This window comes from Sminthopsis crassicaudata, chromosome 1 (genome assembly GCF_048593235.1).
Source record: "Sminthopsis crassicaudata isolate SCR6 chromosome 1, ASM4859323v1, whole genome shotgun sequence".
NCBI classification, from domain to species: Eukaryota; Metazoa; Chordata; class Mammalia; order Dasyuromorphia; family Dasyuridae; genus Sminthopsis; species Sminthopsis crassicaudata.
The window spans coordinates 512,363,833-512,382,469 of record NC_133617.1 but is presented as its reverse complement, the minus strand read 5'-3'; the positions used below and the strand labels follow the sequence as shown (position 1 = coordinate 512,382,469).

General features: G+C 32.9%; 1 protein-coding gene across 2 annotated transcripts in view; it reads right to left on the bottom strand.

Annotated features, from left to right (window-relative positions):
- Positions 1-1,426: 1,426 nt before the first annotated feature.
- Positions 1,427-18,637, bottom strand: part of NFX1 (nuclear transcription factor, X-box binding 1) — an 80,306-nt gene continuing 63,095 nt past the window's right edge. For both annotated transcript variants that reach the window (XM_074281606.1, XM_074281607.1), the window contains exons 18-24: positions 18,343-18,444; positions 16,652-16,693; positions 15,448-15,543; positions 8,738-8,804; positions 8,042-8,187; positions 5,781-5,885; positions 1,427-2,002 (exon numbers count right to left, since the gene is read on the bottom strand). In XM_074281606.1, coding sequence (XP_074137707.1) covers positions 1,930-2,002; positions 5,781-5,885; positions 8,042-8,187; positions 8,738-8,804; positions 15,448-15,543; positions 16,652-16,693; positions 18,343-18,444 — 631 coding nt within the window. In that variant the 3' untranslated portion in view covers positions 1,427-1,929. The remainder of the gene's footprint in view (positions 2,003-5,780; positions 5,886-8,041; positions 8,188-8,737; positions 8,805-15,447; positions 15,544-16,651; positions 16,694-18,342; positions 18,445-18,637) is intronic.

The window sequence follows — 18,637 nt, the reverse complement described above, 5'->3', positions numbered from 1 at the left end:
AAATGACTTGGAGAAGGGAATGGCAAACCATTCCAATATCTTTGCCAAGAAATCCTCAAATGGGGTTTTAACAGCAACAAAAGGTCATAGGGGACAGAACCAGAATTTGAATGCAAGTCTTCTGCCCCAAATCAAGTGCACAACTCAAAGTCATCATTCTACATTGCTGCCGATCACTCCACTATGGAAGGCTGAGGGTGGAAGAAAGTCCATCCCTGTGATTTCATTGTAGTACATACGGATTCACTGATGCAGATCAGCAACTCATCTGTAGAGAACTGTCTGAGACATTGAAGATTTAAACGATATCTCTATAGTCCTTCAGTTCATGTGTCACTTCTCCTATGAAACTTCAGTAATGAGTTATGAGGTCCCACAAGTTTCTGCCTCCACAATTCAAAATTTCTTTATATCCATTTTCTCTCTCTCAAGGTGCAGTCTTTCCTTCTATCATCATTCTCTTTCTTTTTCAATCTCTTTGCCTACATTGGTTCTTTGACTTCTTACTACTATAAAAATGCTTAGTATTTAAGTTTGGGCAAGGAAGGCAATGTAGTTTTTTTAAACAAGAATCTGAGTTCCAAACAGCAGTAAACCAGAAGTAAAAGGCCAGAACCAGAGAGAACCTGAAAGTGGTGAGGGCGAAAATATTGTCTATGTAGTTTAAGCCTAAAACTAAAGAAAAGAATCTTTTCCAAAGGCTCAATGCAGGATTCTGATTTCGGCAAGAAAGGTAGACTAAAGAAATCAAAATGATAATTATAAATAACTAAATAGTACTGCCTGATGCTAATCAATATTGTAAATAAGCTATACCCTTAAACTCATTACCATCAAAGAAAAGTATCCTTTGGTACCCAATAAACTTTTTTTTTTTTTTTCTTGGAAGCTCAAACTGACTGGCAGAAAGTTTACCAGGTGCTTGTTACTCTGGGATATTGTGGGACTCTTTGAAATCCTTTTCTTTCCCCTTAAAATATCTAGTGTTGGCTCTTTTGTTTATGTCTCAGCACCCTTAGAGGATATAGCATAATGACTTAAAAGGGGGCATTTAACAAAGTTTGTGACTGAAATGAATTAAGTGATACAATTAAATTCTATGTAGATAATAGAAAACCAAATTCTAGAATTCTGATGCTTTTTCTGACCAAGATTTATGTAATTATATTAAATGTGTCAGGTGCAGCATCTGTAAATTTGTCAAATTCTTCAGTAAATTTCATGACATTTTAGATGAAGACTCCATCTTTCCCCCATTCCTATCAGATAAAAAATACTAATAATGTCTTATACTATGGACTGAAGAACTCACTATTTTCTAAAAGTTACTAGAAATAGATAACTTATTGAGCTAGATGAATAAACTATAGTGGTGATAATTATTTCCAGATAAATTAGCATTAAAAAAACACAAATTAGAGCTGAATGCAATTTGCAAAGTTGATGTTGCAGTGAAAACTGTAAATCTCATTTTCATCACAAGTAGTTAAGATATTACAATTCCATTAAAATTACAATAATGCAACAAATAATAAAATCAAACGGCAGTTTTGGTTTCTTTAAAAAAAAAAAAAAAATCAAAATCAACACTTTCCCTTCCCTTCCCCTTTCTAATTAGCATTGTGATTGTACAGCAAGTACTAAAGTACAACAAGTTGCCAAAAAAGAAAAAAGAAAAGAAAAGAAAAGGAGGTTGGGGGGAGAATAGTAAGGTACTCAGTTTAAAATACATTGAAACTCTGTACAGGCAGGAATAAAAGTCAACAAATTTCTGAGCACACTCATGCTCTTAGCAGTACAAAACAGTGTGCTAAACACTGATTATATGAGAGTTAAAAACTTGCATGATGATTGTGTCAGTTGGAAAATGAATCAATCTTTGCATAACACCTAAAGACTTCTACACTTCTGACTGGCCCATTATTTTCCTCAGTCTTGAACATCAAAGTAGTCAATCACTGGTTCCTTTGCTACTTTTTGCAATCCGCTGGTAGCAGAATTCCTGAAATAAAAATGATATTATGAGAATTATATTTTAGAGAAAAATAATGTTTTCAAAGATTTGTATATATTCTGGAAGTTTATTAATTTATTATTTGCCAAACTTTGTAAAATGGTTTCAATATATCAGAATCATTACACTATTTAATATATACAAAGGGTGACTATAAAATATTTGTATATGAATTATGAGAATTGTTTCATCAATTTACAACCACACTACATGGCTAATGCATTAATGGTAACAATATTAGCATAATAACAAAGCTCTTTAAAACCTATTATTTCATTTAATTATAAACCACATTGCCAAAGAGCAAGGCCAAGTTACCTTTAAGGAAACTTAATTTCTAAGCTTAACTTACCTAAAGTTGTGGTAGGGGAAGAGGGAAAGACAGGAAGAAAATATAGCTCCCCCTCCATAGTACTTTATTTTTAAAAAATTAATAAAAATTAAATTCAATGTAAACGAAGCACATAAAACATCAATGTTCCAGCATGCAATGTGCATTTAAAAAACTAATAAAACAGCCCCCAAATCTCAAATGAATGCACTTTTTTTTTTTTTTTGAGGCAATTGGGGTTAAGTGACTTGCCCAGGGATACACAGCTAGGAAGTATCTGAGGCTGGATTTGAACTCAAGTACTCCTGTCTTTAACAAATAATACATTTTATCCTTATAACAGCCCTGGGAGTAGAGATTGCTATTAAACTCATTTTGCAGATGAGGAAAATGAGGCAGATGAAGGTTAAATGTTTTGCCCAGAGTTACATGGCTATTAAGAGAGTTGCATTCAGGTCTTAATGACTCCAAGTCCAGTATTCTATTAAGTAACGAACTACCTAATTATTTAGTAACTTAAGTGCAAAAGCAGACATGGGGGAAAACAAAACAATCTTGTAAAACATGGTTTAAGACAGAAATGAGAAAAGCCATAAATTTGTGGACCATACAGGAATCTGAATATTCTTTTCAAGAAAAACACTGGGAGGTATTAGACACAGCAAGTATCAAATTAATATCACAAAAAATAAAATTAGTTATATAATGACAGGAAAATTCTATGTAGGAGTCACTTCTAAAACTGCTCTTTTTGGAGCAAGACTTGATAGAAAAAAATCAGAATCATCTAAAATTAGAAGAAAAATAAAATACAACATGAAAATGAGGCAACTTAAACCTAAGTCACTTTCAAATGGGAGAATGAAAAATGGGAAACTGATTAAAAAAAAAAAAAACACTCAGGACTTAACTTTTTTAAAAATTTATTTTATTTTATTTTTGCTAAGGCAATTGGGGTTAAGTGATTTGCCTAGGGTCACACAACTAGGAAGTGTTAAGTGTCTGAGGCCATATCTGAACTCAGGTGCTCCTGACTTCAGGGCTGGTGCTCTATCCACTGAGCCACCTAACTGCCCTGACTTGATCAATATTAACAGTATTTCCTATGGTTTAACCATCATATATCAGCTGCCAACTAAGAATGGGCAAAAAGAGACTATAATCTTGGTTGAGAACCATTGATATCCTTGCCAACTGGAGAAGATATGGTAGCTAGTGACTATATCAGTTCAAAATATAGACAGAAAATGATTTATAAAAGGCTTATTGATGGACCCAATTAAACTATAAAACTTTAAATCATTAAGGATAAAGACAGAAGAATCTATGAAAAATGGAAAAGATTGTCAAGCTATTTATAACAAATTGTGACAAAAGAACCATTATATATGAAATTTAACATCACAGTCCTGCTATTTGCAAGATGAAGCGGAAATTACATTAAAGAAAGGATGAGAAAAGCTGGACTAGTCTATATATATATATATATATATATAAATTAAATTAGGAGATGTAACATTTTGAGGCCTTTTGAGAGATCATTTCTCCATATCTGGAAGAGGAGATGATACTCCTTCAAAAATAGATATTGTTTGGGGAAAGAGGAGGAGAAAGGGGGCAGAGAAATTATCAGTAACTATACTCTCATTATTCTATTTCTACATGGGAATCTAAAAATTTATATTTAGGACATACTGATGAAGAAATGATACAGAGACTTTTTTTAATGATAGCCTTCAGGAGACAGCATGATCACCATTGCCTGAAAGACATAGAAATTATCAGTTTTCACAGTGCTTATTGTTTGCTGATTATAAAAATATTTGATTTAATACAGGAAAAAGATGCCTGAAAGGTTCTATCAAAATACCTGGTATATATGGTAAAATTACTTAAGATTCCTTTATGACTTTGAAGACTCACTAATTATTAATACCAAGCAAGGAAATCAGAGAAAAGTAAATATACTTGCTAGAGTTGTGGATATTTTCCATTGCTGAGTTCAAATGGAATGGGTTTTCCTATATTTAGTGAGGTAATTCAAGGAAATTTACAGAAATTCCAAAGAAATATACAGCACAGATGGAAGAGTAGTCTAAGAGAAGGCACCATATCAGCAGGTATGTCTGTGTTTGCAGAAAGACACTGGACTGATTATATTAATTCCTGGAACAATAATAAACCTACTAAAGCATAATTAGTTAAGAATGTGGCCTAAAAACCTAACAGAAAACACTAAGTAGATAAAGACTAAGATGTTCAGATAAAAGGAACTTGGGGGGGAAGGGGAGAGAGACCATGAAACTGGTCCATCAGTTGACAGTGGCTGCACATACCCAATGAGCATGGCCCAGAATGGAATAAAAGCAAGAAAAAATGAGTTGCCACTTCCAGTTGATCAATGATGGACAGAAATAACTACACCCAGAGAAGGAACACTGGGAAGTGAATGTAAGTTGTTAGCACTACTGTCTATCTATCCAGGTTACTTATACCTTTGGAATCTAATACTTAATGTGCAACAAGAAAATGGTATTTACACACATATATTGTATCTAGGTTTTATTGTAACACATGTAAAATGTATGGGATTGCCTGTCATCGGGGGGAGGGAGTGGAAGGAGGGGGGAAAAATGAATACAAGGGATAATATTATAAAAAAAAAAATTACTCATGCATATATACTGTGGAAAAAAAATTCTAAATAAAGAAAGAAAGAAGAAAAGAAAAGAAAAAATGAGTTGCGTTACTTTTTGAAATTGTGCAGTTTCTCCATGAAACAAAGGTCCATTTATAAATATGTAATCAATACTCTTTCAGTGAGGCTGTATAGCTTCAAATCACAAAATGCTAATCTCTGAAGAACTGTAGTTCTGGGTCACATAAAGGTTAATGGAGAGTGTGTTATTGCAGTTTTTACCAGTGAGAATTTCTCAGATGTAGTGTAAAGGACATTATCAAGGAGTTATATAGTGAGAGCAAGGGAAAACCAGAGTTCAGAAACTTCATTGGTATCTAAACATTCAGAGATCAAGAAAAAAGCCCCTAGCACATTAAGTAGTTCCTTTCAAAAAGGATGTGGACAGAGGTAGAATGGTCTTTTTTTGAAAGATTTCTAATAATTTTTCTAAAAAAAATTCTAAATATGTTTCTAATAATTAGAATATTCTAATAACATCATAACAAAGTAGACTAGGAATCTAATCTCTATTTTTCTCTTTACCTCTTTAGGCCTCTGTTTCCTTATAAATGAGTCAAAAGATATTTAGGATCTTCTATAGCTTTAACATTCTGTAGTTCTCTGACAATAGCTATTTATGTTGCAGGCATAGTGGGACAAAAACATGTAAGTCATCAGACTTCAAGATTGAAGTGTACCTTTAGAAGGCTTTGGATAATTCTTTACTTCTATTAGCACAAATAAAGAATTCTTACTTATCTGTTTGTTGTTTGTGATGAGGAATTGGTGGTGGTGGGCGTGACTGCATTTCCCTCTCCAGTATATCTGTGAGAGTGGTAGGAGGACAAAGAGACTTCCCCCTAATAAAAGAAAACACAAAATATTAAATAGCAGTTAGTTTATTCAGTACTTAGTATATGAAGGAGCTGCTTCTGCCTTTGAGAAGCATATATTCTAATAGGATATCCCCCTCAACACCACCTGTTTCCTAATGAAGGCATTTCATGATCCTATTAGACTTCACTTTTTGCTTAGCGTGTGTGTGTGTGTGTGTGTGTGTGTGTGTGTGTGTGTGTATATTTTCTATGCAAATCAAGAAAATCTCAGATTGAGTTTTACCTGACACAAATTACCTTGTGTAACTTTGGACAAATCACTCAAGCTTCCAGTGGCCCACTCCCACAAAAAGACTGTAGGAAAAAGGTCTTAATCTTCATTGGTAGAGAAAGTTCTATACTGCTCATTCCCTACACTGATAAAAATCATATGTCTAGTTTTAAAATTTACATATCATGCATGTACATGTACATACATATACACATATGTGCACATGTTTCTCTTGATAGAATTTAAGTTTTCCAGGGGCATTTTTGTCTCCATATTCCCAGGGCCTGGTTCAAAGTAGTTGCCTAGTAAATACACTGTCTGACTATTACACCTAATGTTTATTCACCTGAAAATTTCCATTTTCTTCATTCTAATTACTTAAAAGATTGATAATTTAACTTCAAAATCTAGGCATTCCTTATTTCTGTTTGATTTTTCAACCACTGACTCAGTTTCCTTTTTAGTAAGTTTTGGTTCTCTTTTGGTTTTGACTAATTTCTTGGGAAAATGACAGTAAGAAATGGAATAAGTAGAGAAAACTTTGTTATGGTTCTGCTAATGCCTTGAAATGGCCTGAAATGAATTCTAAGATATCAAAGAGAAGAGTAAGACAGGGAAAGAAGTCTCCAAGAGAATTTGTTTTAAATGCTGAAGGTAGGGCAGATGAGGTAATATCTGTAAAGGTCATTCTGATCTACTGATGATAGGAAGACAGGCTGCTAAAAACAAATCAATCAACCCACAAGAACAAGTACATGATAAAATTGGGATAAAAAGGTGAGCTGGGAGGGGGAAATTCCAAGTTACAATTTTGGAATATGTATTGTAGCAAGATTTTAATGTATCCAATTAAAGATTACTAGGGAATGAGCAATTGTTACCGTTAATGTTTTTGTCCAAGTATCAAATATGTATAGCTATAATTTTAGATTTAAGGGTGAGCAAAAACCGTGTTTATTGCTGATTCTGACTTTTCTATAGACTGGTGACTAAGGAACAATTATTAATTGCATGCCATATAGGCCAGGATATCTTTGAATAGCACCAAACAATAATTTCTTTGCAGAGAGAACGTTTCTATCAGCCATAGCAGAAAGACCATATATCTTCAAGTCAAGAGAAATCTATGAGTCTCTGAGTAGTAAATTCTCCTTTGTTGTTGTTCAGTCATTTTCAATCATGTCCAACTCTTTGTGACCCTTTTTAGGGTTTTTCTGGCAAAATACCAGAGTAATTTCCTATTTCTTTCTCCAGATCACTTTTACAGATAAAGAAACTGAGTCAAACTGGATTAAATAACTTGCTTAGGTTTCCCTACCTAGTTTCTTAGGCCAGATCTGAACTCAGGAATATGAATCTTTCAGATTCAGGTCCAGTGCTCTATCCAGTGTGCTATTTAGCTGTCCCAGTTCTCCACAGGAATAATAAACAATTACTTGCATCTAAACTAAACTTGATAAAGATGTAGGCCTTAGGGAAATATATGCTTATATATAATAAGAATAGTGTTGTTTTACAAAGACTTGTGGAAGACCAGGTAGGAGTAGTCTTTCTATGTTCTCTGTGTTTACAAAATAGCATTCCACTGTGTGGTATTTATGTGAAGTTTGGATTAAAGTTGGGAGGTGCATCCTCCCAACTCTAAATGTGCATTCGCACCTCCAGACAGGAAAGCCCATGTGACACTGAAAAAACATCTGATTAAAACAGAGACTACAGTTTCAAATTGTTACTATTTCTCTAAGAATTCAAACATATTGGGGAATATGTGGAATCAGAATTTAGAATTTTTATATAGTAAGGCTGCCATGCAAAAGCAAATCTTCGATTTCTGAGAGAAATATTCAAAACCTTAAAATTACTATTGGTTTTTCTACAACTCAAAACAGGAAAGCAAAACATAACATACCTCACTGCAGTGATAACAACATTACGCTTTGGTTCACTGTCATAACTCACACTCTCAATACCATAAATTTGGGCCAACTCATAGATGAGCTTTCGATGGTCTCTATTCATAGGAGGGTAACAATGGCTTTTTTTAACATTTTTCCCCTGTGTTGAGAAAGAAAGAGAAATAACTTAAATCACTCAGATATTAAAACTCTTAATATTACTCCTAATGCAAATAAATAACCTTTGACTTAAGATTTCAGGCAATTACTTATATTTCACCAAGAAATCTAGATTACATAACTAACTTTAAAATCAGGAGTTAAATACTACATATACAAAACTATGTTTTGTCTTTTGATCCTCGGGACTACTTATAATTTTTTAAACTGCAACTTCCAGACCATACTTTGGTTGGTACTATAAGACTCCTCAAGAGCAGGACTTGTTTCATTTCTTGAATTTGTGTCCCCAAGGACTAATAGTGCCTGGCACATAGTAGAAACTTAAAAAGTGCTTGCTAGCAATGCAAATGCCGTATTTGTAATTGTCAAGTCTATCTGCAAATGAATCATTCCTTCTCTATTCCCACTTTTTTTTTTTTTTTTTTTTTAAATAAACAAGATTGTTGCATCACCTCCAATGCAGGTAAAATTTATTTTTGTGTTACAAGTTGAAGTTTTGGCATTGGTTCACATCTTTGGCTACCAACCTTATTTACAGCTTCCACCAGGGCTTTCATTTCCTTCTCAACGTCACTGACAAATCTTAAGTCTTTCCTGCAATTAGAAATCATTTTAATTATCTTACCATGAACCTTTTCTAACAAATATGATTTTGTTTACTATACCCTTCCCAACCCTGGCTAACATATATGAAAAGGACAAGAGGAAGGAAAACTAAGAGGGGAAAACTGAGTATTACACTTTCAGATATTTAAGAATTACTGGAGAAAGGATAGAATGAAAGACAAAGGAAAAATGAAAGGGAGGTGCACAGCAAAGAGGGCAAAATGGATAAAGGTTCAGTAAAATGTAGACAGCTGTGTAGGGAAGAATTTGAGGAAAGAACTATCTTTACCATGGTCTTTCTCAGCTTTTTCTCAGACTTGATTGTCTAGGGGACTCCTAGAAAAGCAGAAAGCAGGGGACAGAGCCAAGATGATGGATTCTCAACACTGTCTTTCACCAAACAACTTTAAAATAATCAAATACAATTTTGGAGCAGCAAAGCTAATAAAAAGATAAAGGTAAGACATTCTTCTGGCCTAAGAAAACTTAGGGAATCAGCAGAAGTTTGTGACAACAGAGTGAAAGGATGCCTGGAGCTTACACATGCTGCCACTGCAGCATCTTCAGGAGCTTTCAGCTCAGAGATATTAAGGGGCTCAGAAAATTGGTCAGAAAGAAATTACAATTCTACTAGCACTGGGTTCAGCTGGCACTCTTGGACAACTCTACTGCCTATATGTAGTTTTAGTACTCCAGTAGCCTCAAAAAGACGAAAGTTCAGGATAGTGCCTCTCTACCCCAGGTAAGCAGAGTCCAACTTGAACATAAAGTTCAAAGTTGAGAAACAAATGGGAAAAAAGAGAAAATAATAATAATAAAAAGAACCTAACCATAAGAAGTTATTACAGTGACTGGGAAGATTAAGATATATAAACAGAAGAAGAGAACAATGTGAAAACAGGTACAAATAAAACCTGAAAGAAAAATACTAATTGGATCAACAAGATTTTCTGCAAGAGTTAAATAAAGAGGTAAGACAAAGGTAGAAAAGTGAGAAAAGAAATGAGAGTGATGCAAGAAAATAGAGAAAAGAATTTAGTAAAAGAAGCACAAAAAATGCTGAAGAAAATAACATCTTAAGAAAGAGAATTGGCTTAATGTTTGTAAAAGAGGCACAAAATTTCCCTAAAAACAAGAATTCTTTTTAAAAAAATTGAATTGATTAAGTGGAAAAAAGGTACAAAGGCTCACTAAAGAAAATAATTCCTTAAAATTCAGAATTGGCAAGTGGAAACTATTGACTCTGAAACATTAAGAATTACTGGATACCTGAAAGCCCTAATCAAAGATAGAGCCTAGACATCATATTTCAAGAAATTATAAACAAAACAAAACAAAACTTGTCCTAGAAATGGAAAGAATACACTGTTCACCACCTGAAAAATATTCTCAAATGAAAACTCTTGGGATATAAACCAATTCCAGAGCTACCAGGTTAAAAAGAAAATGACTTCAAGACAGAAAGAAACAATGGAAATATTTTGGAACCACAGTCAAGATCACCCAGATTTAGTGGCTTCCATCTTAAAGGAATAGAAGGCTGGGATTATGATATCCTAGAAGAAAAGGAACTAAGATTACAATCAAGAATAATCTACCTAGTAAAACTTCGAGGGGCATTTTTCCATGGACTTTTAATGACATACAGGACTTTCAAACACTCTTGATGAAAAGACCATAGCTAAATAGAAAATCTGACTTTCAAATACAAGTCTCAAGAATAGTAAAAATAAATAAATTAAAAGAAAATTACACACACACACACACACACACACACACACACACACACACACACACGGGCAATCACAAGGGTTTCAAATGTTTACATTTCTATATGGGAAGATGGTACATAAAGCTCCTAAGAACTTGATCATTATTAGAACAATTAAAAGGACTTTACATAGATAGTAGAATGAATGCACAACAATTATGTTGTAATGATCTCAAAAACAAAGAAAGTTTGACAAAGAGGGACGTACTGGGAAAAGGAGAAAAGGAAAGTAGAATGAGAAAAATTTTCTCACATAAAAGAGATGTGCCAAAGAAGAGCTTTTACAGTGAAGGAGAAAATGTATGGGATGCCAACTCTTGAACTTCACTCTTAGCAGACTTTGTTGACGGACTGAAGAATATATAAATACACTTAGTTTTGAACAGAAATATAACTTATTCCCTAGGGAAAGGAGGAGAAGGGCATAAGAGAAAAGAGGGGAGAGGGCAGGGAAGATGACAAAAGGTAAGAAAGATTAACGAAGGCTGGAGCTGGAACCAAAACACTGTCAAAGAGGGACAAGATAAAAATAAGAAAGTGGAATGGAGAGAAATATACAGTTAGTTGTCATAACTAAGAAAGTGAATGGAGGAACTCATCCATAAACTAGGAGCAGATAGCAAAACAGATTAGAAAATAGAATCTAGTAATATAGTATTTACAAGAGAGACTTGAAATAGAAAGACACACACAAAATAAGGAGGTGGAGCAAAATCTAATATACTTCAGCTGAACTTATTAAAAAAAAAAAAAAAAGGCAGGGGGTAACAATTGCAATCTCTGACAAAGCAAAAACAAAAATCAACCTAACTAAAAAGGATAATCAGAGAAACTACATTTTGCTAAAAGGTACCATAAGCTTTTAAAACTTTTTCCACTAATGACCCTTTTTCACCCAAGAAATTTTAAAGCAACCCCGAGTATATAGGTATATGAAACAGGTATACAAATCAAACATTTACTGATAATAAATCATAATTTTGTGACCTCCACATTCAGTTATGAAACCCCAGATGGGATTACAACCCAGGGTTAAAGAAAGTGGGACAGACAATGAAGTAATATCAAAAATTTTTATAGCAAGTTTTTCAAGGGCTCCTCTTAAATATATACTGAGTATAGAATCAAGTCAAATTTATAAAAGAGCCATTCCCCACCTGATAAATGGTCAAAGGATATAAACAGGCAGTTTTCAGAAGAAATCAAAAATATTCTGGAAAAAAAAATTTATACCCAGTGCTTCTAATAAAGGCATTATTTCTAAAATATATAGAGAACTAACTCAAATTGAGAATACAAATCATTCCTCAACTGATAAACGGTCAAAGAACAATTGGACATGAATAGTTTTCAGTTGAAGAAATTAATTTCTAGTTAAAGGAAAAAAATGCTCTAAATCACTATTGAATGAAGAAATGCAAATTAAGACAACTCTGAAGTACCACCTCACACCTTTCAGATTGGCTAAGATGATAGGAAAAGATAATAAATGCTAGAAGGAATGTAAGGAATTGGGACACTAATGCATTACTGGTAGAGTTGTAAAATGATCAACCATTCTGGAAAGCAATTTGGAACTATGCCCAAATGACTATAAAACTGGGCATAACTTTTGATCTAGCAGTCTCACTACTGGTTCTATATTCCAAAGAGATAATAAAAAAAAGGAAAAAGGACCCAAATGTGCAAAAATTGTTTATAGCACTCTTTTTGTTATGGTAAGGAACTGGAAATTGAATGGACAACCATCAATTGGGAATAGCTCAATAAGTTATAGTATATGAAGGTAATGAAATATGATTGTTCTATTAGAAATGATTAGCACACTGATTTCAGAAAAGCCTGGAAAGACCTATGTGAAGTAATGCTGAATGAAGTGAGCAGAACCAGAAGAACATGATCATGCGATGATTAACTGTGACAGACAATGAAAAGATTCAAGGCAATTCTAACAGATTGGGATGGAAAATGCCAATTGTATCCAGAGAGAGAATTATGGAGACTGAATGTGGATCACATGTTTATTTTCACCTTTTTGTTTGTATTCTTTCTCATGTTTTTTTTCCTCTTTTGGTCTGATTTTTTCTTGTACCACATAAATACAGAAATATTTAAAAGAATTGCACATGTTTAACCTATATCAGATTACTTGCTGTCTTGGGAAAGGGAGAAGAAAAACTTGGAACACAAAGGTTTACAAAAATGAATGTTGAAAACTATCTTTTATGTGTATTTGGAAAAATTAAATACCACTGAAAAAATAAAACTTAAAAAGGAAATCAAAGCTATTTATTCATATCTACCTATGAAAAAACATTCTAAATCACTGTTGATTAATAATAAATCATTATTAATGAATGATTTATCAGCTAATAAAATCATTAGTTGATTAAGGCATTAAATTGCCTTAATTAAGGCAATTTAAAGCACTCTAGGATACCACCTCAAACCTATCAATCTGATTATCATGAGAGAAAAAGAAAATGATGAATGTTGGAAAGGATATAGAAAAATTGGGATACTAATATACTGTTGGTAGAGTAATAAACTGGTCTAACCATTATGGAGAACAATTTGGAACCATGCCCAAAGGATTATAAAAGTGTATATACTTTTTGACTTAGCATTTGTATCCCAAAGAGATCCAAGAAAAGAGAAAAGGACCTATTTGTACAAAATTATTTAAAACAGCTTTTTGTGGTAGTAAAGAACTGAAAACCGACAGGACGTGATTCAGCTAGGGAATGAATAAGTTGTAGTGTATGGGATTGTAATGGAATACTATAGCATAAGAAACACAAGCAGGAACATTTTAGAAAAATGAACTCAGACAAAATGAAATGACAGGAGAATATTGTTCACAATTATAACAATATTGCAAGGATGAATAATTGTGAAAGATTTATCTATTCTGATTAAGACAACTGTCCAATAGAAAACACCATCTGCATTAAGAAAGAGAACTATGGATTTTAAATATAAATAAATATATTCTATGAACCATATGCTATAATTCATTTTGTTTTTGTTTTGCTCTTGTGTTTTTTTCCCTTTTGTTCTGATTTTTCTCTCCTAATGATTCATAAAGAACTGTGTATTAAAAAAGTTACTATACATGTATAACTAGAAAAAAAATCCAATTACTTTTAAAAAAGAACCTAAAAAAAAAAAAAAAAGATAACTGTCCAAGACAATTCCAAAGGACCCATGATGACAAATTCTATTCACTTTCAGAGAAAGATTCTGAATACAGATGGTGTTTTCTATTGGAAAACATATGAAAGTATACTTATTTTTTTACATTATTTTTATAATTTTCTTTTGTGACATGGCTAATATGGCAATAGGGTTTGTATGACTTCACAAGTATAACTGAAATCAAAATGCTTGTCTTCTCAAGGAGAGGAGGAGAAAATTTGGAAGTCAAAATCCCCCCCTCCCCCCCCACCCCTGGCTGGGGTTAAGTGACTTGCCCAGGGTCACAAGCCAGGAAGTATTAAGTGTCTGAGACCAGATTTGAACTCGGGGCCTCCTGAATTCAAAGCTGGTGCTCTATCCACTGCGCCACCTAGCTGCCCCTGGAAGTCAAAATTTAAAAAAGTAATTGTTAAAATGTTTTTACATGAAATTAGGAAATATTTAAAGAAATAAAATAACATTAAAAACAAATAAAAATTTAAAAAAAGAATTTCTCTAGAGATAGTGAGGTTGTCTCAAACATTTTGTTGATTGCACAAGAACTATAATTCTATAGAGATGTCTAAATTAGATCTGAAATCACTATAGAGGGTCAGCCTAATAATCTAAAAAGGGGAAAAAACAATAGATGAATAAACAATGTTTACTGTGTCAACTATACAATGTAGTTGGATGGACAAACACTGAATGGCCCATTAGTATATATCAATTGGACAGACAATGTAGATGGACAAAAAAAGGTTGAATTGTATTTAGGAAATTGCAGAGTGCTTTCAACAATCCCAGGCTTCTCCTTGAAACAAGAAAATTGTCTTTTTAGAATATTCTTCAAATTCCTTGACAACGTCAAAGAATCAAAGTTATGGATTAATCAAAGGATATATATCAGTGTGTATTAACAGGATGCAGCACATTACCTAAGTCGAACTGCTTGCAAAAATCAGCATAAAACATATCTATGATCAATGGAGAGAGAGAGTTTGTACTCACTAATACCCACCTTAATATTAAGAGAAACTAAGAAAAGCAATCTAGCAAACAATGTATTCTTTATAGAAGTTTTATGGACAAGAATAGCATAAAATGAGAAGGTATGATCAGGTTAACAAAATGTATCTTTGAGGGAAATCTCTGTATAGATGAGAAATTATAGATACTAATTTATTTAAGTAAGCAGCTAAAAATTAACTAGGTTATAAACACTATTTGGATTAACTGTCTCTGGGCTTACCTTCAGAATTAGACAAGATCGCAATCATTTTACAGTTATCTTTACAAGATGAGAGAAGACATTCTCTTCATTCAGCTTTTTCTCTGCCATTTTAAAATACCACAATGAAAATTTAAGAATCCTGTTGTGTCTAATACAGCTATATAATCTCTCTATTCTTTAGTTTCTAGAAGTTAAGGATGGCTCCCATAGCTCTTGTAACTTAACTGAGATGAAGTGATAAAATTTAATGAGTTTTAATCTCTTGTTACTTTCCTGAACAATTTTAAGGCAGTGAAAAATATTTTTAAAATAACAGAATTTGTTAGAAAAGAAAATTAAACAGAATTTTTATTAGTACCTTCACAAATAATCATAAACATTAAATGAAATGATCTAATAGTTCTTTTGTTTTGCAAAGTACTTGCCCCAAAGCACCACAAGCCACATACCTAGCATCTTCTTTCAGGCTATCACTGTATCTTGACCCAGAACGTACATTAAAAGGGTCAGAACTTTCACTGATATTAAGAGCCTCTGCTAGACGCCTGAAATTAAGAAAGAAATGGGCAAATTACAGTAACTGGTTTGTTAAATATAAGCAAAAAACAAACAAAAATCAGGAAAGTACAGGACAAATAGCAAATGGGGATTAATTTTTTTTTTTTGCACATATGAATGAAAAACGCAAAGTATATGCTAAAAATGAATTACTTATTAGCTTAAAAGATAAGGCTAAAGAAGTAACAAGGGTTGAATTGTTCGTTTTCATTGAGACCAGTTTAAACTATGCTGAAGTACTTTAATAAAGGTAGTTGTGCAGTGAAGTGTATTAAATCATGTCTAAGGCTGAGAGGAAACTTAGAATAATAATAAATAAGGTGAATTTAAATAGAATAAAAATGGAAATCCAAATGAAATCAATAGTATTTTATCTAGGGCAAATATTCATTCACTAATATTATGTTTATGGTTTCATATGTACTCTCCCTATTGCTTCTCTGAACATGTCCTACTCCTTTTTATAATGTAAAGCTAATAATTTCCAATATTGCTAGCTATTCTATGGGATGACACTGATGCTGAACTTAAAAATTATCATTTTTTTTTTTATTGTGAGGAAGGATTAATCCAAGTGAAATTTATCATAGAACAAGTTTACAATTTAAGAATGATTATTTATCACTACTGCATCCTCTGATTTTTTCCTCTATGGGATATTAAACAATGCTCTGAAAGTACAGTGGAGCAAATAGGCTGGGGAGGTGGATTACACCCAGTGTGAAGGCTGCTGCAAAATTAGCTATCTTCTTTGTATATAACCTTTCAGATGAAATCAAGAGTGTTGGTCTGAAATTATTGTGCTGTGAACAGCTGGACTTCATTGAGGAAATAAATCATGTTTATTGCTTATTTAAATATACAGTTTATCAATGTTTCTCTTGTAGCCTCTATGATGCACACCACAATGTTAAGCACATAATAGTTGTTGAATAAAATACTTGATGATCTGATGGATAACATTTTCTTAAAGAGTTTATAGGATTTAAAATGGGAAAGCATGGTCTATTCTATTCCTTTCCCACATCCCTATTTTACAGACTTAAAAGTTAATTCCATAAAACCTATTTCAAGGAGATAAGATATATAACTTACCTTTTCCTTTCTAGGGCCAAACATTCTTCATCACACTGAAGCCTTGATTGGCATAAGAAAAAAAAAAAAAAAAAAAGAAAAAGAATAAATACTTCTCAGTATACTTTTATCATGAAACCTAAAAACAGTGCAAAGTACAAATAATTTAATATGTAGCTGTTAAATATATTTTTTTAATTTTTTATTTTATTTAATAATTATAACATTTTTTGACAGTACATATGCATGGGTAATTTTTTACAACATTATCCCTTGCACTTACTTCTATTCAGATTTTTTCCCTTCCTCCCCCAACCCCCTCCCCCAGATGGCAAGCAGTCTTATATATGTTAAATATATTACAGTATAATTTAGATACAATATATGTGTGTAGAACCGAATTTTTTGTTGCACAGGAAGAATTGGATTCAGAAGGTAAAAATAACAGTTTACATTCATTTCCCAGTGTTCCTTTTCTGGATGTAGCTGGTTCTGTCCATCATTAGTCAATTGGAATTGGATTAGCTCTTCTCTATGTTGAAGAAATCCACTTCCATCAGCATACATCCTCGTACAGTATCATTGTTGAAGTGTATAATGATCTTCTGGTTCTGCTCGTTTCACTCAGCATCAGTTGATGTAAGTCTCTCCAAGCCTCTCTGTATTTCTCCTGTTGGTCATTTCTTATAGAACAATAATATTCCATAACATTCATATATCATAGTTTACCCAACCATTCTCCAATTGATGGACATCCATTCATCTTCCAGCTTCTAGCCACTATGAAAAGGGCTGCCACAAACATTTTGGCACATACAGGACCCTTTCCCTTCTCTAGTAGTTCCTTGGGGTATAAGCCCAGTAGTAGTATGGCTGGGTCAAAGGGTATGCACATTTTGATAACTTTTTGGGCATAATTCCAGATTGCTCTCCAGAATGGTTGGATTCTTTCACAACTCCACCAACAATGCATCAGTGTCCCAGTTTTCCCACGTAGCTGTTAAATATTGTGAAATATTCACAAAGTTTAGGCTTTCTTTAAGCCATGAAGTGTTTTGATGTAGTATATTTTTAAAAAGTAGAATTCAAGAAATCTGCTCCAAAAGAAGATTTTTCATAAGGGCTAAGTCTTTTAATATAATGACTGATCTGTCACCATCTAAGCATGTCTTAGTATCCTTAGTCATTCTCTGTACAACCTTCCTCTTAATCATGGAATCCAGGGATTCAGATCCTTCATTGAGAAGCAGGCATGTCCCCAGATTAGAGAAACCAATTTATTCTGTCTTCTTGGATAAGTCAAAGTAGTGGAATTCATTTTTCTGGTCCTTAGAAGTCAGCAAACTTGAGAAAAAAATTTATCTGGCTGTCTCCTAGCTTTACTTGCCAATGTCCAAGGTTCAAATGTTATCCAAAGTCTTTAATTGTAGCTTCCCATTAAAACCATTCCTTCCCATTTATTATACCACATGCTTCAAAATTACATTCTTCATCCACCAAAAATAGCAATTTCTTAATGTGATATCAATCTTAGCAGTAATATAGAGAGAAAACAATCTGACTGAAAAGTCAAAAGAAGAAAAAAGCATCTAATACATATATATAGAGATACATCTAATGTATGTTTCACAATTTTTATACCATTAAGCTATTTTCTACTTTTGAAAATTATTCAAGAGTAGCTGTATGTTTATTTCCCTTTAAAAAATTACCTGGTTTGGTGAATTTCTTTTTTAGTAATCAAATTGCTTATTTCCACTGAGTCTCCAAGCTGTAAGTCAGTTATTTTAGTAGCCATAGAAATAGCAGCAATCCTGAGAATAGAAAAAATATTAATGTGATAAGAAAAAAAAAAGGAATTTGACCAAATCTAATGGTTTTAGATAATCTTCCCTAATAGGTACAATATGTTTATTTATTGATTATTTATTTAGGATCAGATCTATTACTTCATTGACACAGGAAACTTCTAATAAGGAAAAGTCCCTCTTTAAATGCAGATCTGCA